We start from the raw sequence: 27,016 nt of genomic DNA, 5'->3' as shown, positions 1-27,016 counted from the left end.
GCTAACTTTTCTTTTTCTCTTTTTTTTTTTTTTTTTTTTTGGTATTTTTAGTAGAGGCGGGGTTTGGCCATTTTGGCCAGGCTGGTCTCGAACTCCTGACTTCAACTGATCCGCCCACCTCGGCCTCCAAAAGTGCTGGGATTACAGGTGTTAGTCACTGCACCCAGCCACCCACGACAATTTTATAATTAGAAAGATTGACAGTTTCCTCTTGAAAAACCAAATAGATAAGAAAACTAACAGAAATAACACAGTATAAAGCAGATAGTAAAAAGATATAATGTGAGGAACATACAAGAAAGATATTTAAAACAGACTGTTAAAAATCATAAGTAACTCATACTAGTTAAAATAGTATATTAAAATAGGGGAAAATCAATCACTTCAGCTAAAAGTTTATCTCTCCAAGAAGACTGAGTGACTGAGTCCCAGGGCCCAATCCCCAACCCTCACACCGGCAGCAGGCATAAAAGGGGAGGGACCTTCAGCCAAAGGCACCTTTCCATCTTCAAGTTGCATTCCACAGAGGTTCCTAGATTTCTTGAGGTCATTTTCAAGGCAGAGAGATGCCCTAACTAGAGCTTTAGCTTCGCCCTGATTTTTTCGTTTGCTTATTGTTTACCCTTGGGGATAACAGCAAGTACAAAATCTGATTCCAACTTTTCCCAGCTCAAAACCTTCACAAACACTTTCACTTGTTCCCGAATCAACACCTCACAGGCCTTGCTTTGGCAAACGGCTCCTGATCCCAGCTTCCTGGCATCTCCCTCCTTTCCTCCTCCCATTCCCACCACCTGTCTCAGTGCACTCCCAGGATGGGAGCTGACATGGACTGTATTTCTCAGTCGACACTGCACATTTCCTAGGCAGAGACTAGGGCCGTCTTGGTGCTTGTTGCATGAACAGATCTAGCTCCACCCTGACACGTAAACTGGATTTCCTGATATCTCCTTAAACAGGCCTTCCGTAGCCAGGTGGGCATGTCAAGCCCGAGTGTCGGTGTATCTTAAGTTTGTCTGGGCCTCCGTTTCCTTAACTCTAAAGTGAAGAGTTAGAACACAGATTGTATTTAAACACCCTGGTTGGGAGCTGCAGTGCCCTGAATTCCCCCTCTTACTCCACCCCCTCAATACTGACACACAGCCGACACTCAATAAAAGTTTGTTGAATTGACAAAAATAAATTTGCGGCTTCTTGCCCAGTACTTGGCACTTAGAGGCCCTCAATAAATGACTATCGAGTTTATGTTTCATCTCCCCAGCGCATTTGTGACATTCTTAAGGGCGGGAACCATGTACTCAATAGGGCCCTGATGATAGAAAAGAAAATCAGCTTGGTCCCTGTTCTCAAGTTCATAGTTTAGTGTGGGAGACTAATACAATAACTCGCCGATTCAACAGATATTTTTCCAACGTCCGTATGTATTGGGTGGAAAAGGTGAGGCAAGAGTTGTATTTCCCGGACTCCTGAACAGGTTGCGAGATGATTGACTCCTGAGGGAGACCTTCTCACCTTTTCATTGGTTGTCGCTGGCCCTCTCGTCTATCACCCAACCAACCCCGAATGCCTCTTGTAAGCCCCACCTCCGGCAGCCAGCCAATCAGAAGTGCCGGGGCCCAGGGTGCTGCTGGGGCACTGACGCGGTTTCGATTCTAGCGAAAAATGCTTTGGCTCGGACCGTCCCGTGACAGGCGGTGCGAGGAGGCCAGGCCCGCGCCCGCCGAGCCCTAGGGCCGCTGCTGCCGACAGCCATGGAGGACGAGCAGCCTGACAGCCTGGAGGGCTGGGTGCCGGTCCGGGAGGGCCTCTTCGCCGAGCCCGAGAGGCACCGGCTGCGCTTCCTGGTGGCCTGGAACGGCGCGGAGGGCAAGTTCGCTGTGACTTGTCACGACCGTACCGCGCAGCAGCGGCGGCTGCGCGAGGGGGCCCGGTTGGGGCCCGAGCCCGAGCCCAAGCCCGAGGCCGCCGTGTCCCCGCCCAGCTGGGCCGGCCTGCTCTCGGCCGCGGGGCTCCGCGGCGCGCACCGGCAGTTGGCGGCGCTGTGGCCGCCTCTGGAGCGCTGCTTCCCGCGGCTGCCGCCGGAGCTGGACGTGGGCGGCGGCGGGGCCTGGGGTCTGGGGCTCGGGCTGTGGGCGCTGCTGTGGCCGACGCGCGCGGGTCCCGGCGAGGCGGCGCTGCAGGAGCTGTGCGGGCAGCTGGAACGCTATCTGGGCGCGGCGGCCGACGGCTGCGGCGGCGCCACAGTGCGCGACGCACTCTTCCCGGCTGAGGGCGGCGCGGCCGACTGCGAAAGCCCGCGCGAGTTCCGGGAGCGGGCCTTGCGCGCGCGGTGGGTCGAGGCGGACGCGCGGCTGCGCCAGGTAAGCGAGGCCCGGTCGCCGGCGTTCGTCCGCGCTTCCACGGCCTGGGACACTGGGAGGCTCCCCCGGCGCCGAGAGCCCTGGCTGACGGCTGACGGGGAGGAGCCGGCGGGCGGAGAAGGCCGCGGGCTCCCGAGTGCCCTCACCTGCGCGGGACCGCTGCGGGAAACCGGCGGGAGCTGCGGGAGGGTCTGCAGAGAGGCCAAGCGAAGTTAGAGCCTAGTGTACTTGCAGCTGGGAGCTGGGCTAGGCCCCCAACCTTTGCCCTGAAGATGCTGGCAGAGCAGGATGTTGTAACAGGAAATGCCAGAAATATTGCAAGCAAGACTGAAAACAACCCATCCATGTAGGAAAGAATAACACGGACTAAATGTAAGCAATTCCTGTGTATGAGGGGACGTCGCAAATGGGATAAAATGGTTTAGAGGAAGAAATGGCTTTTAGGAGATCGGGTGTTTTGTTTTAAGTAATAAATACTTGGTCAAATGGAAAGCCGGCAGAAGGTGAACTTTATTCATCAGTTTGGAATGACCGCATTAGTGCCCTTTTAAGCTTGAAAGAGGTAGTTTGAGAGAGAGTAATTATTTGAGTGGTAAACTTACTGAACCTAAGGGGAGGGGGAAGTACAAGTTCACAGAAGGGTTTAGGAGAAAATATGCCTTCTAAATCCACACCCACAGTTTATTAAGGAGAGCCAGGCTGGAGTCTCGGCTCACTGCTGTTATTAACCTGAATGATTTTTTTCTGTGCATTCTTCTGAGGAAGGGGAAGTGAAGAGAAGAATTCAGCCTAAGCTAAATGTAGAATAAGCTTTCCAAATTAAAATGGTTTTATAAAAGGAGCTCGTTAGTGGGGTCATTTTTGTACTGTGGGTTTTATGTGTAAATATCTACACACCCACTTCTCGTGTTGATTTCACTTTAGAATATGAGGAAACCACAGGGGAGTTTCAGGCCAGTCAGCGTTTGATCTTCAACTTTATCGTTTTCACCTTAGGATATGAGGAACCCACAGGGGAGTTTCAAAAATGATATCATTTTGTATCAGACTTGTTTTTTACACACTCGGTTTCTCACAGAGATAGGTGGTTTCTCCTTAAAATCGAACATGTTTATGACGTATTTTACTGTAGTAAATACTATCAGAAAAGTTATAGTTTTCCCAAATTTAAGTTCACTCTGGGGTACTATAGCATGAATGTAGTTCATACTGTTGAGCTAGCCGTTCCCGTTAGTGTAGTTCACATATTTATCTGGAACTTAAAAATGAGGGGTTGGGAGAGGAAGCTTAAATTCAAAACGTGTTCAAATATATAATTTTAATATTTAGAATGGAAAAGCAATTGATTCTAGAATTAGACCAATTGCTAGTATTGCTAGGATATATAAAATGAAGCTGAATGTTTTAACTCTGGAATTTTTCTGAATAGTTTAAGAAATAAGGCTGAAATGTATCACTTGCCTTAAGTTTACTTTTGCGTGTGTGTTTTAATTTTGTTCAGTGAGGCTTTCACTTAAAAAAAAAAACCCATAATATTATTACCTGGATAAAAAACTATAGCTGAAAGTAGATCACTTTATCCTTAAGCAGAAGGATGGAAATAGGAGAATTTAAGAATGTATTGGTTGAAAAAAATCTATATTATTTGATTTTATTTCTCTTCTTCTGGGAGTAAAATAATTTCCTGCCAAGTGATTCCACCTAGATTATACACTGTTCAGTTTATTTTCTGCCCTGCAACAGAAGCAGTAACCAGCAGAGACTGGAACCACAGTTGAGGCTCTGTAAATGAGGTGACTGCTAAGGGCTTCATGGGAATATTAATCTGGGGCATTAAGAGAATCAACATGCTGAAGTACTTGGAGACAGCTCTGTAATGTTTTATGAGGTCTTTTTTTAACATTTTTTTCGAGATGGAGTCTTGGCACTGTCGCCCAGGCTGGAGTGCAGTGGCGCCATCTTGGCTTACTGCAACCTCCGCCTCCCGGGTTCATGCTATTCTCCTGCCTCAGCCTCTCCAGTAGCTGGGACTGCAGGCGCCCGCCACCACGCCCGGCTAATCTTTTGTATTTTTAGTACAGACAGGGTTTCACCGTGTTAGCCAGGATGGTCTCGATCTCCTGACCTCGTGATCCGCCCGCCTCAGCCTCCCAAAGTGCTGGGATTACAGGCGTGAGCCACCACGCCTGGCCCTTACGAGCTTTAAAAAGGAATACAGCCTCACAACACCTTTACAGTCAGAAAAGTGAAATGAAAAAATATCCACAGCCTCAAACCTTCTTTTGGGTCCCTTTCACTGCATACTTAGCGCATAGTTGAGATTAAACTTTGCACTCTGCCTCTCCATTTAATATTATAAAAGTCTCCTTTTTTTTTTTTGAAATGGAGTTTCGTTCTTGTTGCCCAGGCTGGAACCACTGCCTCCCAGGTTCAAGCGATTCTCTGCCTCAGCCTCCCCAGCAGCTGGGATTACAGGTGTGAGCCACCATGCCTGGCCAAAAGTCTCCATATTATTAAACAATCTTCAGAAGCACAGTGCTGAATGACTACAGTAATAATATTCTGCCATGGATATATCATACTTTTCTTAACCATTCTTGTTTTATTGGGCATTTTTGATGGAGGATGATAACATTTTCATACTTAATCAGTATTTAAAATTGACGTATTAAAAGTTGAGAACATGAAGGTTTCTTTTGTTTAGTTTTGTTTGTTGGGTATGTATTAAATATACTGTCCTGACTTGAGCTTTATTCACATTTGCTTTCTAGGTTATTCAAGGACACGGAAAAGCCAACACCATGGTAGCATTAATGAACGTTTACCAAGAGGAAGATGAAGCATACCAGGAATTGGTTACCGTGGCAACCATGTTCTTCCAGTACTTATTGCAGCCATTTAGGGCTATGCGAGAAGTTGCAACTTTATGTAAGCTTGATATTTTGGTATGTTTTTTTAAAATTTTTACTTTATCAGATTTACTATTTGTCATAAATTATTTATTTATTTACACTTAATGTTCAATCTCTGTTTGTACTTTGTTTGGGTTTACCATTATGTTTATTTATTTACTTATTTATTGATAGAGATGAGGTTTTGCCATGTTGCTCAGGCTGGTTTCGAACTCCTGAGCTCAAGCAGTCTGTCCACCTTGGACTCCCAAAGCACAGCATTACATGTGCCTAGTTTACCCTTATATGTAAATATTGAGTGTATATTTAAAATTGATAGAAAATGAAGACATTTACGTTGGTCATCTTAATAGTTTAAGATTGCTACAGATTTGAAAGAGTTAAATGTTTTTTTCTGGTGATGAATTTTTTTTTTTTTTTTGAGACAGGGTCTCCCTTTGTCAGCCAGGCTGGAGTGCAGTGGCATGATCTTGGCTCACTGCAACCTCCTCCAGGTTCAAGCGACTCTTCTGTCTCAGCATCCTGAGTAGCTGGGATTACAGGTGTGTACCACCACGCCCAGCTAACTTTTTTTGTATTTTTAGTAGAGACGGGGTTTCACCATGTTGGCCAGGCTGGTCTTGAACTCCTGACCTCAAGCGAGCTACCCGTCTCAGCCTCCCAAAGCGCTGGGATTACAAGCATGAGCCACTGCACCCAGCCTGATGAATTGTTTTTGATGTGATGTTTATTTGCTTCAGCTTGTTTTCCTCTAAGGACTTATGCAGATTTCTTAAAATAAGATGAAAATTTAAATAGCAGGACTCTAGATTGTAATTCAGTAACTTCAATTTTAGTAAATGCTGTTATCACTCTTGCTTCATTGAGCCATCAGACAACCCTGTGACATCATTCAGAAAAGGCATGCTTATTCCAGTGTTACAAATGAATCTAGAGTCCAGAGGAGTTAAACAGCTTGCCTTGGGTCTCAACAACAGGAATCAGAAGACACCTAAGAGGTCTCTTGGTTTCTGCCCCCTGCACTGGGCCATCTTTCCACATATAATCTCATGACCCCTGCCAGATGATTGTATTATAAAAATAGTATCACATTTAGATGAGAGTCATGCCACTCTAACCTGTGGATAAAGTTGTTCTGTTCATTATTTTGAAAGTCTATTATTTGGAAAGTCTACTTCTTGCATACATTTTTCCTTTCTTCTTTTTTTTTGAGATAGAGTTTTGCTCTTGTTACCTAGGCTGGAGTGCAATGGCGCAGTCTCAGCTCATCACAACCTCTGCCTCCTGGATTCAAGCAATTCTCTTGCCTCAGCCTCCCGAGTAGCTGGGATTACAGGCATGTGCCACCACGCCCAGCTAATTTTGTATTTTTTTAGTAGAGACGGGGTTTCTTCATGTTGGTCAGGCTGGTCTCGAACTCCCGACCTCAGGTGATCTGCCCGCCTTGGGCTCCCAAAGTGCTGGGATTACAGACATGGGCCACCACACCCAGCCTATATTTTTCCTTTGTTTTTTGTTTTTTTTTTTTTTTGAGACGGAGTCTCGCTCTGTCGCCCAGGCTGGAGTGCAGTGGTGCAATCTCAGCTCACTGCAAGCTCTGCCTCCTGGGTTCACGCTATTCTCCTGCCTAAGCCTCCCGAGTAGCTGGGACTACAGGTGCCCGCCACCATGCCCGGCTAATTTTTTTGTATTTTTAGTAGAGATGGGGTTTCACCATGTTAGCCAGCATGGTCTTGATCTCCTGACCTCGTGATCCGCCTGTCTCGGCCTCTGCCTCCCAGAGTGCTGGGATTACAGGCGTGAGCCACCGCACCCGGCCTGTTTTTCATAAAAGGTGTTTTAAGATATCACTCACAGATTTTATATATATATATAATGTACAATTCAGTGATTTTTAGTATATTCAAAGTTGTGCAGTGATCATTACTATGTAATTTCAGGACATTTTCACCCCCAAAAGAAACCCTGTACTCTTTAGTCACTCCCAACGCTGGGCAACCACCAATCTACTTTCTGTCTCTGTGGATTTCCCTACTCTGGACATAGCAACAGCATTATTCAATATGTGATCCTTTCACTCAGCACAATGTTTTCAAGGCTAATCCACGTTGGAGCAAATATCAGGATTTCATTTCTTTTTATTGCTGAGTAATATTCATTGTATGGATATATTACATTTTATTCATCAGTTGATGGACATTTGGGTTGTTTCCACTTTTTGGCTATTATGAATAATTCTGCTGTGAATGTTTGTGTGTAAGTTTCTGTGTAGACATATGTTTTCATTGCTCTTGTGTATGTACTAAGGAGTAGGATTGCTGGGTCCTATGATTACTCAATGTTTAACCTTTTGAAAGACTGCCAGACAGTTTTCCAAAGTGGGTGCATATTTTATATTCCCAAAAGCAGTAAATGAGAGTTCTGGTTTGTCCACATTATCACCAGCACTTGTTACTGTGTGTCTCTTTGGTTACAGCCATCCTAGTGGGTGTGAAGTGGTATCTCGTTATGGTTTTGATTGTAATTCCTTGTCGGCTAACTTGTACATATTTCTTAGGCTTTGTAGAAGAAAAATTGCATATTGGATGACATAGCAGTACACGTCTTAGTTCAGGCTGTTATAACAAAGTACCGTAGATTAGTGGCTTATAAACAACAAAACTTTTTTTTCACAGTTCTGGAGGCTGGGTAGTCTGAGATCAAGGTGCTCACAGATCCATTGTCTTGTGAGGGCCAGTTTCTTAATTTGTAGATGACTGTCTTGCTGTGTCTTCGCATGGTGAAGAGCAGAGAAAGAGAGATCCTGTGTCTCCTCTTCTTTTTATAAGGGCATTAATCCCATTCTTGAGGGTTCCACCCTCATGACCTAATTACCTCCCAAAGGCCCCATCTTCAAATATGATCACACTGGGGATTTAGGCTTCAACATATGCATTTTGGGGGGACCCAAACATTCAGTCCAATACCAGTACATGTTATAAGCATGAATATACAGATACTATATTTTAGGTGATTATATTACATATTCCTAAAAGAAACAGTAACAACAGCTAATACTTAAGTGCTGTGTTCCAGGCCCTATGCTGAGTGCTTGACAACACAGATCACTCATTTAAACAATTGTGTATTATTATTAATAGAAGCATAAGTTGACAACATTCCTCTCTAGAAAAAGTTATTCTAGGCATGTGAAGTGAAAGTGGGTTTTTTTTTCCCTTTATGCCCCAGAGTGTCCTTTTGTCTTACAGGTGGTGCTCAGCTTAGAGCCTTATTCATATGCAGTAAGGGACTGCTGAATGAATGAAAATTTAATTGACTGAGTAGTAGTGTAGTTAAATTAATCCATGTGACCAATTTCCTTTCAATTTCCTAATGGCTCTACATAACTATTAGCTCTTACTAAGACAATTTTCCCTTCTGTCTGTAGAAGTCTTTGGATGAGGATGACCTAGGTCCTAGAAGGGTAGTTGCCCTGGAGAAAGAAGCTGAAGAATGGACCAGACGGGCTGAAGAAGCTGTCGTCTCTATTCAGGATATCACAGTGAATTATTTTAAGGAGACAGTAAAAGCATTAGCAGGTGATAATTTAAAAAATGCTATACGAAGATACATGTAATTGATTATCATTTTATTCAAATACCATTTGAGTCCCTCTTACACACTAGGTACTATGTTTTCTAGGTGCTGAGAATTCAGTGTCAAGCGTTAAGAGACGTTGTACAGTCTGGTGAAGGGAGAGAAATCTTAATTATCTATTCATTGAAGCACATGGAAAATGGCAGTGACAATAAATGGCACAAAGAAGAGAGACATGGGCTCTGAGGGTCTGTGAGAGAGAAATTGGGCTTGATCAGGGTGGTGGTCACTGAAGCCCTCTGAGAAGTGGCGCTTGCCCCAATATCTGAAGGGTAAATGGAAGTTGAGAGAAAATAAAAAGTGAGGAGTATTCCGGGCAGAAGGAATAGCACTGCCAAAAGTCCCCTGCCTTGAGGGAAGTTGGCAAATTAGGAGCTTAAAGAAAACCTGCGGGGCTGGATCGCAGAGAGTGCAGGACAGTGTGGTATGAGGGAAAATGCTGGCCAGACAGGCAGAGGTCAGACCATGCAGGGGCTTGTGGGCTGGGTGAAGGACTTTTTTTTAGTCTTAAATAATTGTTGATAAAAACACCAAGTAGGAAACAACTTAATGTCTGTCAGTTTGTTAAGTTATGGTACCTTCATAAAACAGAAAACTACGTAGCTGTTAAGCATGATTCTTGATTTTTTTTTTATAAGTAGCAAGAGTTTCTGATATATTGTGCAGAATCAACAAGATATAAAGCAGAATGATGATCCTGGTTTTGTGGTCAAACTATCCATATGAGCCTGTCTGTCTAGCTAGACATAGAAACAATATGGAAGCAAGTGTGCCAAAATATAAGAAGCAGTTGCCTCAACTAGGTGAGATCATGACTTACTGTCTTTTTAAAAATGGAATACCTAAAATTTTATATCAATGAACATGTATTATTTTTATAATAATAAAAAAGTTAATAAAATTTCTTTTAAAAAGGATATTCTGCAGGTAGTATGGAGGCAATAAAAAAAGGATTAGCTCATGATAAATGTTTCCCTTTTTAATGAGGTGTAATTATATTTTATTTTTATAATCCAACAGGAATGCAGAAAGAAATGGAACAGGATGCGAAGAGATTTGGTCAGGCTGCCTGGGCCACAGCAATTCCCAGGTTGGAAAAACTTCAGCTAATGCTAGCTCGAGAGACTCTGCAACTCATGAGAGCGAAAGAGTTGTGTTTAAATCACAAAAGAGCTGAAATTCAGGGAAAGGTAAGACAAAGATAAACATAACTTTGTTTTAAAAATACACTTTTATTTTTAAAACATTTTGTATAAATAAAGGATACAAGTGCAGTTTTGTTCCATGGATATATTGTGTAGTGGTGAAGTTTGGGCTTTTAGTGTAATCAACACCTGTATAATGTAATTGTACCTATTAAATATTTCTCATCCCCCCTCCCACCCTCTTACTCTTCTGAGTCTCCAGTGTGTATTATTCCACACTGTGTATACACATTACTTAGCTCCCACTTATAAGTGAGACCATGTGGTAAAGCACACTTTTATTTTTAGATAGCACTTTTCTTTCCAGGCATCGTTAAAGAGCTTCTTTTCTTCGCTTATTCCAACACCATCTTCTGTGGAAGGTTAGACATAAAGTTTTCCTTTGGTTAAGATGTTTCAAGATACCATATTGTAGGATTCACTTTATAGTAACACCGAGCTCAGTATTGAAATGGGTACTGTACTTGAAAATCAACCCAGCAATGTTTTCACTACAACTTTAAAATAATCAAAGAGATACTTCACTGCATAGTCACTTAAATTTTTTCCTATAATCTTATGACTTTAAAGCAGAAAACACTGTAAACACCTGTCTTAGTTGGCTCAGGCTTCTATAACAAGATTAAATATCACAGATTGGGTGGCTTAAACAACGGACATGTATTTCTCACAGTTCTGGAGGCTGGAAAGTCCAAGATCAAGGTGCCTGCAGATTCACTGTCCGGTGAGGATCCTCTTCCTGTCTGGTAGACAGCTGCCTTCTTAACTGAGTGCTCATATAGCCTTTCTTCTGTGTGTATGTTTAGAAAGAAAGTAATCCCTCTCTTTCTCTTCTAATAAAGGCACTAATCCCATGATGGGGGTGCTATCCTTTTGACATAATCTGAACTTAATTACTTCCAAAGGACCCACCTCCAAATAACATCACACTGGGAGTTAGAGTGTCAACATACGAATTTTGGGGGGGACACCAATATGCAGTACATAATAATACCTCATTGCCATTTATGTTTCTCAGAACCTAAATGTTTTCCTCTGTTTCAAGGATGAGATAAAGTATTTGCATCACTAGATGAAATGAAAAAGTGTTTCTTTCCTATTTGCTTTGTTATATTTAGTACTGAACAAGGAATAGAAAATAGCTAGAATGCTTCTAAAGTTTGTTTTTAATATACTAATTTATTTTAACTTATTTTTCTTTTTTCTATGAAAATAAGATGGAAGATCTTCCAGAACAAGAAAAAAATACAAATGTTATAGACGAATTAGAAATACAATTTTATGAAATTCAATTAGAACTATATGAAGTTAAATTTGAGATATTAAAAAACGAAGAAATACTGCTTACTACACAGTTGGACTCTCTTAAAAGACTTATAAAAGGTAAAATTTAAGTATATAGATTGCAATGTTTAAATTATAAATTTAAGGAAATACAGACCATATTATCAATTACTTTTTGTAAATTATAACATCTGAAAATTTCCTGAAGTTTTCCTTCAGTGGTTTATTATTCAAATAATACATGCATTGTTAACACATAGCAAAACAAAGAAAGAAAAATGATTATTACCCCAATCCCATCATCTAGAGATGCTTAGTGGTTGGCTGGGCACAGTGGCTCACGCCTATAATCCCAGCACTTTGGGAGGCCGAGGCGGGCAGATCACTTGAGATTAGGAGTTCCAGACCAGCCTGGCCAACATGGTGAAACCCCATCTCTACTAAAAATACAAAAATACTAAACCCTGTCTCTACTAAAAACACAAAGTCCAGTGTGGTGGCACGTGCCTGTAATCCCAGCTGCTTGGGAGGCTGAGGCAGGAGAATGGCTTGAACCTGGGAGGCGGAAGTTTCAGTGAGCCAAGATCGTGCCACTCCACTCTAGCCTGGACAACAGGGCGAGACTCCATCTCGAAAAGGAAAAAAAAAAAAAAAGATACTTCATGGTAACAATTTGCTGTATAACTTCGTAGATTTTAAAATATGCTGATATATAAAAATATAAAATTTTAACCAAAACTATATAACCAGTTCAGTAACATCTTTTTAAACAATTTTTAATTTTTATGGGTGCATAGTAGATATATATTTTTATGGGTTACATGAGATATTTTGACATAGGCATATAATGCATAATAGTCTCTTTTTCATTTAATACATAACTGTCTTTCTATTTCAGTGAATAATAAAAGTATCAAAATTTTAATGGCTGCATAGTATTCCATTATACGGATATACCATGATTTCCAAATTTCAGGTGTTTTGAACAGTAGTGTAGTGAACTTTACACATGTCTTTGAGTATAGGACAGATTATTTCCTTGGAATAAATTTCTAAGGATGGAATTATTGGGTCAAGGGCAATGTATATTTTACATTTTGATACATAACAGTACAATAATCATCTGAGATACATTTTTCCTCACCTCCGTATTATTTTCTGATTTCTAAATTTCATGCTACATAATGACCCTCTAGATAGGTTGTACATTTAAAATGATGCTCCCAGGCTGGGTGTGGTGGCTCACACCTGTAATTTCAGCACTTTGGGAGGCTGAGTGGGGCAGATCACTTGAGGTCAGGAGTTCAAGACCAGCTTGGCCGACATGTTGAAACCCTGTCTCTACTAAAAATACAAAAATTAGCTGGGCATGATGGTAGGCGCCTGTAATCCCAGCTACCTGTGAGGCTAAGGCAGGAGAATCGCTTGAACCTGGGAGGTGGAGATTGCAGTGAGCCGAGATGGTGCCACTGCACTCCAGCCTGGGCGACAGAGTGTAAGACTCTGTCTCAAAAAAAAAAAAGAAAAAAGATGCTCCCATCAGCAGAATATGAGTGTGTATGTTTCCCAGACTCATGCCATTCTTTTGCATTTTTGCTTACTTGACAGAGAAAATGGCAGTCTTCCAATTTTCATTTATTTAATTATGAGTGAATATTGAACAAAATTTTGTATGTTTACGAGCCATTTGTACTTATTTTATGAAATGCCTATTCATAGTCTTTGTCCATTTTTCTTTGGAATATTTCCTTTCCACATTAAAAATAATATCCTCTATTGTCTGTCATATGTTGCAAATAATCTCTCCTTGTCATTTGCGTTTTCTTGCCTTTCAGAAATATTTAATTTTTATGAAGTCACGTTTATCAATTTTTTTCCCCATGGCTTCTGCTTTTAGTATTATGTCTGGCAATATTCTCCAATCCCAAAATTATGTCAATATATGCTTATGTTTTCTTTTCGTATGTTTATGATGTTGCTTTTTAAAACATTTAATTCTTTAGTCCAGGTGGAATTTATTTTGATTGTCGTAGGAATTGAACCTTTCCCTCAAATTGTTAAGCAGTCCCAATCACTGATTTTAAAAACATTTTCCCTAAATGTTTAACATTTCTCAAGTTAAACATTAGATTGACTTTGGTCTGTTTCTGTGTTGTTCTCCTCCATTGGTTTGTGAGTGGCTTCTGCTGCTGGCTCCATACCGTTCCCATGACTGTACCTTGGAAGCACATTTTAGGGTCTGGTAAGGCAAGTACCTCCCCCATTACTTCTCCACAAGTTTTCTGACTATTTTCACTCCTTTATTCTTCCAGATGAAATTTAGAATCAAGTTCAAAACAAAAACTCGTTGGAATTTTGATTGTGATTTTGCTTAAAATTAGAGATTACTTTGGGGAGAATAGTGGTCTTTGCAATTTTGAATCTTCCTACCCAAGAACATGGTATGTCTCTCTCCATTTATTTAAATCTTTTTTCCTAAAGTTCCTCCAAGTTTAATAAATTTCTTCACATAGATCCTGAACTTTTAGTTTAATCCTGAGTATTCAGAATTTTTTGCAGTAGTTTCAGGTTATAAGCATTTTACATATTTAGGAAAAAAATTACATTAAAAAAAGAAGTTAATCTGGAAGGATGCATGCCAGATTGTTCATAATGTTTTTCCTCTGAGAATGACTCAGAAGGTTTGGGGAAGGAGCAAGACAATTTCACTGTTTTATGTACTCCTGGAGGGTTTGAATTTGTTACAGTAAGCATGGCTTTAAAAAAAATCAATATGTAATCAAGATTATATATGACTAAGACATCTTAATAATATATTGCTGGTAGAATATAAGTCGCCTTTCTGGAGGGCAATTTGTCAGTGGGTATCAAGATCCTTAAATATTTATCTGCTAAGGAAGTGATAAAAAGTGTACACAAAGATTTATACAGGGATGTTCATCACAGTGAAATGAATAATAGTGGAACATTGGAACAGCCTAACAACATGGACTGCTTAAATTAGAGAATACTATGCTGCCATTAAAATTTATCTTTTTAAATTTTTTTTTATTTTTGGAGATGGAGTCTTGCTCTGTTGCCCAGGCTGGAGTGCAGTGGCACGATCTTGGCTCACTGCAACCTCTGCCTCCCAGGTTCATGCTGTTCTCCTGCCTCAGCCTGCCAGGTAGCTTGGATTATAGGCATGCGCCACTGTGCCTAACTAATTTTTGTATTTTTAGTAGAGACGGGGTTTTGCCATGTTGGCCAGGCTGGTCTTGAACTCCTGACCTCAGGTGTTCCGCCTGCCTTGGCCTCCCAAAGTGCTGGGATTACAGGCGTGAGCCCCTGCGCCTGGCCTAAAAATGTATTTCCATCCCATGGAAAATGTTCTTTTAGAACTCCATTGATATGTGTAGCTATGTAAGTAGTATGTGTATGTGTGTGTGTGTGTATATATATACATGTCTGTATATACACGTATATATACATGCATACACTACATGTATATACACATGCTACTTACATACATGTATATAGTCATGTATATACACATGTGTGCATGTATATTACATATACACATATTTTTCATATATGTTAATAGTGCTTCTCAGTGGTGGGATTACAAGTGATCTTTATTTTCCTTACATTTAAAAAAATTCAATGCATTTTTTAAAATAATAAAATATGTTTTAAACAATCATTAATACATTTTTAGAAAAACAAGATGAAGTTGTCTATTACGATCCATGTGAAAATCCAGAGGAACTTAAAGTCATTGACTGTGTGGTGGGGCTGCAGGATGATAAGAATTTGGAAGTGAAAGAACTCAGAAGGCAGTGCCAGCAGCTGGAGTCTAAACGGGGCAGGATCTGTGCCAAAAGAGCCTCTCTCCGGAGTAGAAAGGTAGGTACGCTCAGAGCGGCTTTCTTTTCTTTTCTCTTTCAGAGATTTATTCTTGTATGAAGGATAAAGGTATTGAAATAAGGTTTTTACCAACACAGTGATTACATTTTGTGTGCTTATGTACTTATCCATGGCTATAGTTAAAATGCTTTTAAATATTTTTCTCAAAAATATTTTTTTTCTTTTGGGATTTAAGCATTTAGCAAATCTCAAGGTTTTAATTTATTCATTCAACAACTATTTGTTGAATGCCCATTGCATACACAGGCATACAGGCACTTTATTTTTATTTTTTTGAGACAGAGTCTTGCTCTGTCACCCAGGCTAGAGTGCAGAGGCATGATGTTGGCTCACTGCAACTTCTGCCTCCTAGGTTCAAGCGATCCTCATGCCTTAGCCTGCCAAGTAGCTGGGTTTACAGGCACGCACCAGCACGCCCAGCTACTTTTTGTATATTTTGTAGAGATGGGGTTTCGCCATGTTGGCTAGGCTGGTCTTGAACTCCTGACCTCAAGTGATCCGCCCACCTTGGCCTCCCAAAGTGCTGGGATTACAGGTGTGAGCCACCGCCCCTGGACCACAGTACTTTAAAAACCACAATAGGTAGAAACTCTATTTCTAATAGCCAACTATAACAATTCTAAATATATTTTACTGTAAATTATTGAGTACACAAAAGAATTACAGATAACAATATTCAGCTCACCTCAGACATTATATTTGGTGATTTTTTTTCTTAATTTTTAAAAATCCATGAATACATAAAAAGATAACACTAAGAAATTTAATTTTCTCTGACAGAAAAGGAAGCTGCTATATATCATTTTTATACAGACTTTTATATGTATTTACTCATATTTACTATACTTTTCTCCTTTTTTTTGTTTTTTTTTTTTTTTGAAACAGAGTCTCGCTCTGTCTCCCAGTCTGGAGTGCAGTGGCGCAATCTCAGCTCACTGCAACCTCCACCTCCCAGGTTCAAGCGAGTCTTCTGCCTCAGCCTCCCGTGTAGCTGGGATTACAGGCGCCTGCCACCACACCCGGCTAATATATACATATATATATTTTTTGAGATGGGAGTCTCACTCTGTCGCCAGGCTGGAGTGCAGTGGCACGATCTCGGCTCACTGCAACCTCCGTCTCCAGGATTCAAGCCTGCCTCAGCCCCCTGAGTAGCTGGGATTACAGGCATGTGCCACCACCCCTGGCTAATTTTTGTATTTTTAGTAGAGACGGGGTTTCACCATGTTGGCCAGGCTGGTCTTGAACTCCTGACCTCAGGTGATCCACCCGCCTCGGCCTCCCAAAGTGCTGGGATTACGGGCATGAGTCACAGCGCCTGGCCACACCTGGCTAATTTTTGTATTTTTAGTAGAGACGGGGTTTCACCATGTTGGTCAGACTGGTCTTGAATTCCTGACCTCAAGCAATCCACCTGCCTCAGCCTCCCAAAGTTCTGGGATTAGAGGCGTGAGCCACTGTGCCCAGCCTACTATACTTTTCTTATTAGAATTAAGAAAACATGAAAATTGTGACTTTTGTAGCTTATAAAAATGTTCATTACTCTTCCATGTAAATACAAATACTTAAGAAAAACTTGGCTAGGTGCCATGGCTTATGCCTGTAATCCCAGCACTTTGGGAGGCTGAGGTGGGAGAATCACTTAAGGCCAGAAGTTCAAGACCAGGGACAACACAGTGAGACCTCATCTCTATGGTGCGCACCTATAGTCCCAGCTACTCAAGAGGCTGAGGCAGGAGGATCGCTTGAAGCCAGGAGGTTGAGGCTTCAGTGAGCTATGATTGTACCACTGCACTTCAGCTGGGGTGACAGAACAAGACCCTGTCTCTAATAAAAAAATAAAAATAAAAAACTTTGTTAGAAGAGTATATTCTTTGCATGTTTGTGTTTAAGAATTGTACTTCTGGATTTAGGAACTGTTATTCAGAGGATTTGAAGATATACAGGCATTTGCCCTTTGCTCCACATTTCAGAAAACCCATGAGCCCCAGGAGGACTCTCCTTTGGCACTCCCATGGTGCTGTGGATGAACAGATGCCTCCACCTCCTTGGCAGTGTTTTTTATATATATATATAAAATGCTCCTATGCCTTCTCTTATCCAGACTTGGAGCATTAACCTTCACTCTCAAGATATAATCACTCCCCCTACCCCACTTAGAGGAGCTCTTTCCACTGATTCTGGAAATGTTGGAATTTGGAAGGCACTCAGTTAATAGAATGGTAGTTGAGGTGAGCTATCAACTTGGGTTCAAATCACAGCTTGGCCTCTTAGGTAGCCATGTGACCTTAGGCAAATTACTTAAATCTCTTTCGAGCCCACAGTTTTCTCATCTGTTAAAAGAGGATGATAGGCCGGTGCGGCACCCGTAATCCCAGCTACTCGGGAGGCTGAGGCAGGGGAATAGCTTGAACCCGGGAGGTGGAGGTTGCAGTGAGCCGAGATCACGCCACTGCACTCCAGCCTGGGCAACAAGAGCGAAACTCAGTCTCAAAAAAAAAAAAAAAAAAAAAAAAAAAAAAAAAAAAAGATGATAGTGGCAATAATACAAATTTCATGTGAGGATAAAGTATCATAAGGCATGAAAAGTACTTGGCTTTGAGGCTGAAACCTACTCAATAAATGTTAGTATTATCTGTATTACTGTATTATTTTTTACATAGATGAAGGATTTTATGTGCATATTGCATATTATATATTGATATAGTGCGTGGTTAAGCACAGGTGAAACAGTTCTAATTTTTCAGGTATTTGTAGGTTGCTCTGCTTTTGTAGGTATGCTCGGAAATGTGATGAGTATTAATAATGTTATGGGGAAATGTGTTTAAACAGTCACATTAAAACATTGTTGGGACACATCCCATTTAAGAATGGCGACTGCCTATGTGTCCTCTCATGGTTGGCGGATTGTTTTTCATCTCTTAAAGCACTCTGCTGGGAACAAATTATTTCCATAAGTAGCCAGGCAACCCTCATCATAGACTGCGGAGGAGACAGTACCATTGGGCCGCTCCAGAACTAATATTAATGAATGCCTTACACTATAGCCCAAATGCAGTGCTTTTTTCTTTTAATCTTTTATGCTATACCAGGGTAATATTAAAAACCATGTAGGTGATTTGTATTATTCCACCAGGATCAGTGCAAAGAAAATCATCGGCTCAGATTGCAACAGGCTGAAGAAAGCATAAGATACTCTCGTCAGCATCACAGTATTCAGATGGTGAGTCTCCTCTGAAGGAAAATGTTCTATGTTTGTGTAGCGTGACATGCAGGCCTAGACTTGTGGAAACTGGAGTTGCGCTGCCCTGGACCTGCAGCTGTCAGCCATTAGCCTCCAGGTCTGCAGCCTGGGCGCAGCCTTGGGGTGGTAATGTTGGGGTACAGCCTCTTTCTTTGCTGAGACATTTTTATTGTATGCCAAGACATTTTTTGTAATGTTGAGCAATTTACAAATATACATTTGTTTAAATATAGAAAAGAGACAAGATAAAAGAAGAGGAGCAAAAGAAAAAAGAATGGATCAACCAAGAACGTCAAAAAACACTCCAACGATTGAGATCATTTAAAGATGTAAGTTCTATAAACAATCACCTCATCTACACTTCTGGGGAAATAACTGAAGACCACCCTAAAAAAGATGAAAGTATGAAGTATTAAGAACAGGTCATTCAGAACGTGAAACATTTAAAAAATACCATTATTTCTGGTATATCAATAAAAAAACAACAAAAATAGAATATCAGTGATTCAAAACCCATGATACAAAATAACTGCTGTTTTTGACATCACAACACGCTTGGGTTCCTGCTCTGCACTCCTCACTGAGTAGTCCTAACTGGCACTGGTGGTTTAGATTGGCAGGGAAAACTGAAAACTGTTCAACTCCCTTGACTTTAGCTGGCATTTCCCCTCATTTGTAATAAACAATTCTTTAAAATGTTATCCAGGCAGCATTGTGATATAAGTGTAGTGAAAGTGCCCTGTTAAAAGTAAAATTTAGTGGGTTTTTGTTTGATATCTACAACTTTCTTTTTTCTTTTTTTGAAGTATATACTTACGAGGATAATGTTATTTTTTTATGTCCTCTGTTCTAGGCCTACATTTGTATTTCCTCCACAAAAAGATCCTGAGTCTAATTTTTTTCTATTTGTTGACTTTATTATTAGAGATAAATTCCTTTAAAAAAAGCTGCTATGAAAATTCAAAAAATAATTTTTTGCTTTTATTTTTAATTGACACATAATCATTGTACATATTTATGAGGTATAGTGTGATATTTTGATACAGGTATATAATGTGTAATGATCAAATCAGGGTAATTAGCATATCCATCACCTCAAACATTCATCTAAAGGTAAATAGGTTTTTTAAAACAATGTAAATAGGGAGTCAGGCACGGTGGCTTACGCCTGTAATCCCAGCACTTTGGGAGGCTGAGGCGGGCGGATTCCTTGAGGTCATGAGTTTGAGACCAGGCTGGGCAACATGGTGAAACCCTGTCTCTACTAAAAATACAAAAATTAGCCGGGCATGGTGGTGCATGCCTGTAGTCCCAGCTACTTGGGAGGCTAAGGCACAAGAATCACTTGAGCCTGGGAGGCAGAGGTTGCAGTGAGCTGAACTTGCGCCACTGCACTCCAGCCTGAACAACAGAGTGAGACTCTTCTGCCTCAAAAAAAAAAAGTAAATAGGGGCTTATTTAAGAATATCATTGAATTTACTGACTGTAAAACATAGACCTGCTTTCATTCCCCAGCCCCTTCACAAAGACCCAAGTTTATTGTAGCCCCCAAAAACAACCCACTTTATCCCAGAAAAGATTCTGGAATAGGTATCAGATGCCTTCTGTATACCAGGCACCATGCTAGGCACTTCACATTCACTCTCACTTAGTTCTTGAAACAGCCTTGTGGGATAGTTTCATCACCACTTTACAAATGAGTAACCAAGGTTCAGAATGGTTGGTTACACAACTTAGTTCAAGGTTAAACAGCAGGAATTGAAGCCAGGTCTTACTCCAGAGCCACACAGGGCTTCTCAGCCTGGGCAACACATCCACATCCCCTGGAGAGCTTCTTCTAAGTACTAAGGCCCAGCCCCACCCATAGAAATTCTGATGTGATTGCCCTGGATCGGGGCCTGGGTGTGAACTGCAGCAGGAAGCATGAATTGAAGGAGCTGCATGAATACCAGATGAACGCAGAGCCAGTGAGGTAGAGAGGAACTGGCTGGTCGCCATCACCAAGAGAGTTTCGATGAACAGAATGGAGTCAGTGTGGAGGAAGGGATCCAAGGGCAACCAGCCCATCTCCTCAGCCCTCACTCAGATCAAGGAATTGTTTGGCAATACAGAAGATTACTTTTTCATGTGTGGGTGATATGAAAATGGGAGGGGTAGGCAGATTTAAAATGACAGAATCAGGCCTCCTAAGCTCCCAGCGAAACTGGAACAATTAGTTAAACGCTAACAAGTTCATCCCAAATTGGGATAAATTACTGGTTTTCTAGTCCAAAAAAGCCCATATGGAGGTATGCACTTGCATGGGGTGATAGGAAAGTCTGTGTGGCTTAAATTTTGGGTAAAAGAATTTAAGAATTCAGTTTCCTTCAGTTTAATGAGCCACCTGTGTGACGAAAGCTCATGGGCTTTTGGGATGTATGGACAGCGGCATCCTGTGTAGAATAAGGGAGTTCTGTGTTTACCAAGAAGTGCCACCCTTGAAGGGGACATAGCCAATTTGAGCACATTTGGAAGGGAGGAAGTAGGAGAGGGAGAAAACTAGAAATAAAATCATGTGATGCATGATATCTATTGCGATCAAGAAAGTTTTTTGAATATCTGAAGGGCTGTACAAGGTAAAGGATTTAATTTATCATGGGTGGACAGACTGTCTGTGCAATATAAGGCAGAACTCGGCCAGGCGCCATGGCTCACGCCTGTAATCCCAGCACTTCAGGAAGGTGAGGCAGGTGGATTGCTTGAACCCAGGAGTTTGAGACCAGCCTGGGCAACAAAGCGAGACCCCGTCTCTACAAAAAAAACAAAGGCAGAACTTAACAGTCCAGAGTCACAGTGACATGCTGCAGCCGGGATGCCACAGAGGGCATCCTTGGGTGGTTCAGGGAACCCCAGCATCAGGGATGACCTGATGAGTTGGATGGAGATCAGTTGGATGACCACTGGAGTTTAGCCCTCTGGCCCAGTTTCTGGGATTCTAATTCTGCTGGCATGGTCTCTGACAGAAGGCTGCAGGACGGCAGCTGCATGGCTGTGTCTGCATCAGGGAGGTTTGGGGGCTTGTCGCCATGACATTGCTATTTGTCCTGAAAGGAGCAGAAAGTGAGGGAAATAGAAATACTCCTTGAGTTTATCATGGATTGCATGGGGTGTGTGTGTGTGTGTCCTTGAGTTTATCATGGATTGCATGGGGTGTGTGTGTGTGTTTAGGTTTGCATTGATAGGATCATATTGAACTCATCCTTTGCCAGTTTCTTTAACTTAGGTTTTTGAGATATATTCATGTTAATATGTATAGAGCTAGTTCATTTTAATGAGTTCATAGTATTACATTTTATGTTTTATTGGCTAATCAGTGCCTTCTTTAGGGACTTCCTCTCAAGATTAGCTCTTTGTAGGGCTAGGTTTTTCTATATCAAATGAATACCTGAAAGACCAGAACTTTTTCAATTTACATTTTTTAAATTATGAAATTAACTCTTAAGCCTAAAAGTAAGAGAAAAGAAATATCCACAGGCTCTGTTATAGCTGCCACTTGGATGTCGACTGTGCTGGCATTTTTCATAGAACTTTTCTCATTTTTAATCATAATACATATTATTTTATATCTGGTTTTCATTGAACACTATCATCTGATTTTTTCCTGATGTTTCAGGCGTTGTACTATTTATCACTTTTTATGGCTTTTTTTTTTTTTTTTTGGAGACGGAGTCTTGCTCTGTCGCCGGCTACTTAATATTTTGAATAGATTTGTCATAATTTTTTCAACAAATATCTTATTATTCGTATTTTAGCATTTCTAATTTTCCATACTAAAAGTTGATGACTATTTTCCTCTATATGTATGCTTTCATATCTTCATTTTATTACAGAGAAGGTAATACTTGATCAAAGGATATAAATGCTTATCTTTTTTTTAATCCATGAAAAATGGGTTCGGTAGCAAGGATGGCTGTACAAACAAGGAGTCACTTTGTGAATTAGACCATCCATGCATAGAAACGGATGTGTTTATAGATTTCTAGAAAGTTTCAGCATTTTGATGGTTTGCACTTGTGGCAGATTGCTCACCATGGTTTTTCATTTTCAGAAACGCCTAGCTCAATCTGTCCGAAACACCTCTGGCTCAGAACCTGTGGCTCCAAACCTGCCAAGTGATCTTTCCCAGCAGATGTGCTTGCCAGCTTCCCACGCGGTGTCAGTAATTCACCCGTCCTCTAGGAAAACTAGAGGTGTTCCCCTATCGGAAGCTGGTAATGTGAAAAGCCCCAAGTGTCAAAACTGTCATGGAAATATCCCTGTCCAGGTTTTTGTTCCAGTTGGTGATCAAACACATTCCAAATCCAGTGAGGAATTGTCACTGCCACCACCTCCTCCTCCACCACCACCACCACCGCCGCCACCGCCGCCCCCACCCCCACCCCCACCCCCTCCTCTCCGTGCTCTGTCCTCATCCTCTCAAGCTGCAACTCATCAGAACTTAGGCTTCCGGGCTCCAGTGAAAGATGACCAGCCACGTCCTCTAGTGTGCGAATCACCTGCTGAGCGACCACGTGACTCCTTGGAAAGTTTTTCATGTCCAGGTAATCCACTGGAATTCTGTCCCTGCTCCCCATGAGTTGTTAAGCTGTTGAAGCATTCTAGCTTCAGAAGCCATCATCTTCAAATGGAAATCATTTTTATAATTCTCTATAGCCTTAAAATATTCCAGTATTTGCTGCCTTGAGTATCATTATTCTTTTATTGGAAAGTTAGTATAGTATAGCCTAAATCTGGTTTCATAAATGTTAATTCAGTTTGAAGAAACCATCTCTATACATTTAATGATCGCATGACTTGGGATTTCTGAGGTTGTTAAAAGTATCAATCTATTTGAAGTTTCTTAAGACTTCAGTATGTATTTGATTTCTGCCATTGGAATACTTTTCAATACTGTTTTAAATTATGCTTACTCTTGCATCTCTGAGTCCTTTATAGAATCCAGTTGTTGTATTTTAAGCAGAATACTGGTTGGAAATTACTGTAGAGGCATACTAGCCAGAATGTAGAAGGCTGTTCTTGCAGACTGACTAGCACACTGAGGACCCTTACTATTGGAAATCTTTCTAAAGTGCAATGGGACAGAAAGAAAAAGTGGGCCACTTGTCTTGGCAAGTGCAGTACACTGAATACTCCTGACAGTTTCTTTAATAGGGCTATAGTTCTCACTCAGAATTTGAATTTTGACTTTAGACATTAAGTGCTGAGGAGAATGGCCTAAATCTGCCTAGACTTGGAGCCTACTGCTTTGGGGGGTATGTGTGTGCACTTTAGATAAATCCTAGCAAAATTTATGTAAATTTGTTTTTAAAAGTATGCTTAAGCACCTCCACCTAAACTGTGCAAGGTTACTGTAATAAGTGTTATGAATGATATAGCAGTTCCCAACTGTGATTCTGGTTAATTGAGCAATCTGGCTATTCTGAGTTCAGAGCTTCACTGTACCTAGAACCAGGTACAAATGAAAATGTTCAAATATTAGGTGGAGACCCAATGGCCTGTTTCCATGGGGTTTGCAACAACTGCCCTGTGAATGAAAAGTAAAGAGTTCGCGTGGCTATGTCTAGATCGGACTTTGGAAGTGGGCAGATCTTTGTGGGGTGCCACATTCCCAGCCCAGATTTAATGCACATGGTTTTGGGAAGTTCTGTTCAACTCACAAATGCTGCTAATTCACAGGAAAGAATAAGAAATTGTGAATTTGCACCAGAGAATGCCCTTGATTGTGAAACCTGTCTCATTACCCCCAGAAAGAAATTGTAATAAGAAGGTATAAGTTTAAATCCAAAGCAAAATAGCCTTTTGTTAGCCACAGCATGGCCTTTCAATCCTGAGCTAGAATTGATTATTAATCTTGAAGCCTTACCTGGAAGATCTCTAAATTAGTGGCCACAGTCAGGCCTGTCTCCAGCAGGCGATAAAAGATTTTTACCCTCTCAGGGGTCTCCAGGTGCCAGAGTGAAAAATAGCTTCTCCTCACCAATGCCTTGAAGCTCTGATCTAATTGTGTTTTGACAGCATTTCACATCCTCAAAAATAAAGTATGTAAGCCACCTCAGGGTAATGTAGGTGGAATTAAACACATTATATACAGAAAAATGTGCCAGCACCACCCCTCTGGTGGCGGTTCATTGAGTTGCCGGTTAAAGTTTTATTTTAAGCCTTTTCATGTGTAGAAACCTACTCACTTCATTGTCATAGAATGAGTCATCACTGACTAATATCCAAGACTGAAGTTAAATTGAGCAGGATAAATTTTTTTTTAAAAGATTTCTTTTAGCTGGACAGGGTAATGAAGGAGATACAGCTTCAGAGGTATCCAGGTCACGCACAGTGGGTGAGACTATTCCACCCCAGGCCTCCGTAACACTCTTCAGGATGGGAGGGACAGATCACATTTGTCTTGTAAAACAGTCATTCTAACAAAAGTGCATGCCTGTTCCTGTCAGTTGCTATGGATTTGAAGAAGTTAGCAGAAAGGAAGTGGTTAAGCTAAAACATGAGCTATTCAGCTGTCCTGGATTCAACCAGGGAGCTTATCGTTAGCACGTAATCAAGGCATTTGCTTAATGAAGTGATTATTTGTTTAAATCATGGTGTTAACTGATATGAGATTTCACAATTTCATAGCAGTAATGTCCTGGGAAGGGAAAGTGTTTTATTGATAGTACTAGCTCTGCTTATTCAATTTCAGGATCTATGGATGAAGTGTTGGCCTCCTTAAGGCATGGCAGAGCTCCTCTCCGGAAGGTGGAAGTGCCGGCGGTGCGCCCTCCCCACGCCTCAATCAATGAGCACATTCTGGCTGCCATAAGGCAAGGGGTCAAACTGAAGAAAGTTCACCCTGATCTTGGCCCAAACCCCAGCAGCAAACCAACCAGCAACAGACGCACCAGTGACCTTGAGAGGAGCATCAAGGCTGCGCTCCAGAGAATCAAGAGGGTGTCTGCTGACTCTGAGGAGGACAGTGATGAGCAGGACCCTGGCCAGTGGGACGGTTAGGCTCAAGTTTGACAAAAGCACCTGCCACAGTAGGCTTGAATAAAGTGGGTGAGTCTTAGACCTATTGAAAAGCATACTAACAGGGTGCTGATAGATGGGCCACATAACACCCCGGAAGATCAGCAGGGCCTTGTGTGGGCTGCTGCAGCATTTTTTTTTTTTTTTTTCTTTTTTGAGATGGAGTCTCACTCTGTCGCCCAGGCTGGGATGCAGTGGCGCGATTTCGGCTCACCGCAAGCTCCGCTTCCCAGGCTGGGGTGCAGTGGTGCGATCTTGGCTCACTGCAAGCTCCGCCTCCTGGGTTCATGCCATTCTCCTGCCTCAGCCTCCCGAGTAGCTGGGACTACAGGCGCCACCACCATGCCCAACTAATTTTTTGTATTTTTTAGTAGAGACGAGGTTTCACCGTGTTAGCCAGGATGGTCTCGGTCTTCTGACCTCGTGATCCGCCTGCCTCAGACTCCCAAAGTGCTGGGATTACAGGTGTGAGCCACCACGCCCGGCCTTTTTTTTTCTTTCTTTTGAGACAGAATCTCACTCTGTCATCCAGGCTAGAGCGCAGTGGCGTGATCTTGGCTTATTGCAACCTCCACCTCCCAGGTTCAAGCAATTCTCTGCCTCAGCCTCCCGAGTAGCTGGGATTACAGGCATGCACCACCACGCCCAGCTAATTTTTGTATATTTAAGTAGAGACAGGGTTTCGCTATGTTGGCCAGGCTGGTCTTGAACTCCTGACCTCGTGATCCACCTGCCTTGGCCACCCAAAGTGTTGGGATTATAGGCATGAGCCACTGTGCCTGGCCGATGCTGGAGCTTTTATGTGACACGGTGACTCTTAAAACTGGGGAGGGACGTAGAGATGAGAGTTTCACACACCAGCCCATAGGTGGGATGTCAAGACCCATCGGAAGTGTCGCTGGCCTAAGAGAAGAGCACTTATTTCTCACCATGGCTGATCTAGAATTGTTCCCTGATTCTGAAAGAAGTTTACACTACACTGGTAAGCAGCACTATTAGACTACTGACTGTGGCCTTCTGTGCATATGGAATAATGATTTCTCAGATTTGTAGGCTTGAATGTGAATGTTATTTTATCAGTAATCAGAATAAATTGCTTATATTCAGGAGTTATTTTAAATATTTAAATGAAATTTATTTTAGGCACCAAGCACTACATAAACTCATAATAACTATTTACAATGCATTAGCATCACTCATGGGGTAATGAAAACATACCTTAGCTGCTGTAAAAGCAAAGCCTTCCGTGTCTGGGTGGGCTTAAAGTTTTTAATAAGATTTTAGCTAAACATTTGTTTAAGTGAATACTAAGGATGGAGCAATAGTGTTATTTTCCTCAGGAACTGAAGTCTCATGCTGAAGTATTTTCTCCTTAAAATTAAAATTTTAAAATCAGGAAAGGGGAAGGGATTG

At 41.5% G+C, this 27,016-nt stretch overlaps 1 protein-coding gene across 1 annotated transcript; it reads left to right on the top strand.

Moving 5' to 3' along the window:
- Positions 1-263: 263 nt before the first annotated feature.
- WHAMM (WASP homolog associated with actin, golgi membranes and microtubules) lies at positions 264-26,712 on the top strand. The gene is made up of 10 exons (XM_510552.8): positions 264-2,360; positions 5,132-5,305; positions 8,700-8,850; positions 9,929-10,098; positions 11,331-11,496; positions 15,095-15,282; positions 18,440-18,526; positions 18,781-18,876; positions 22,635-23,127; positions 25,278-26,712. Exons 1-10 carry the CDS (start codon positions 1,752-1,754, stop codon positions 25,583-25,585), a joined length of 2,442 nt encoding a protein of 813 aa, XP_510552.4. The 5' UTR covers positions 264-1,751; the 3' UTR covers positions 25,586-26,712.
- Positions 26,713-27,016: the final 304 nt, after the last annotated feature.

Source organism: Pan troglodytes, chromosome 16, assembly GCF_028858775.2.
Source record: "Pan troglodytes isolate AG18354 chromosome 16, NHGRI_mPanTro3-v2.0_pri, whole genome shotgun sequence".
In the NCBI taxonomy this organism is placed as follows: Eukaryota; Metazoa; Chordata; class Mammalia; order Primates; family Hominidae; genus Pan; species Pan troglodytes.
Note: the sequence above shows the minus strand (reverse complement) of the source record. Positions and strands in the feature narration are given on the sequence as shown.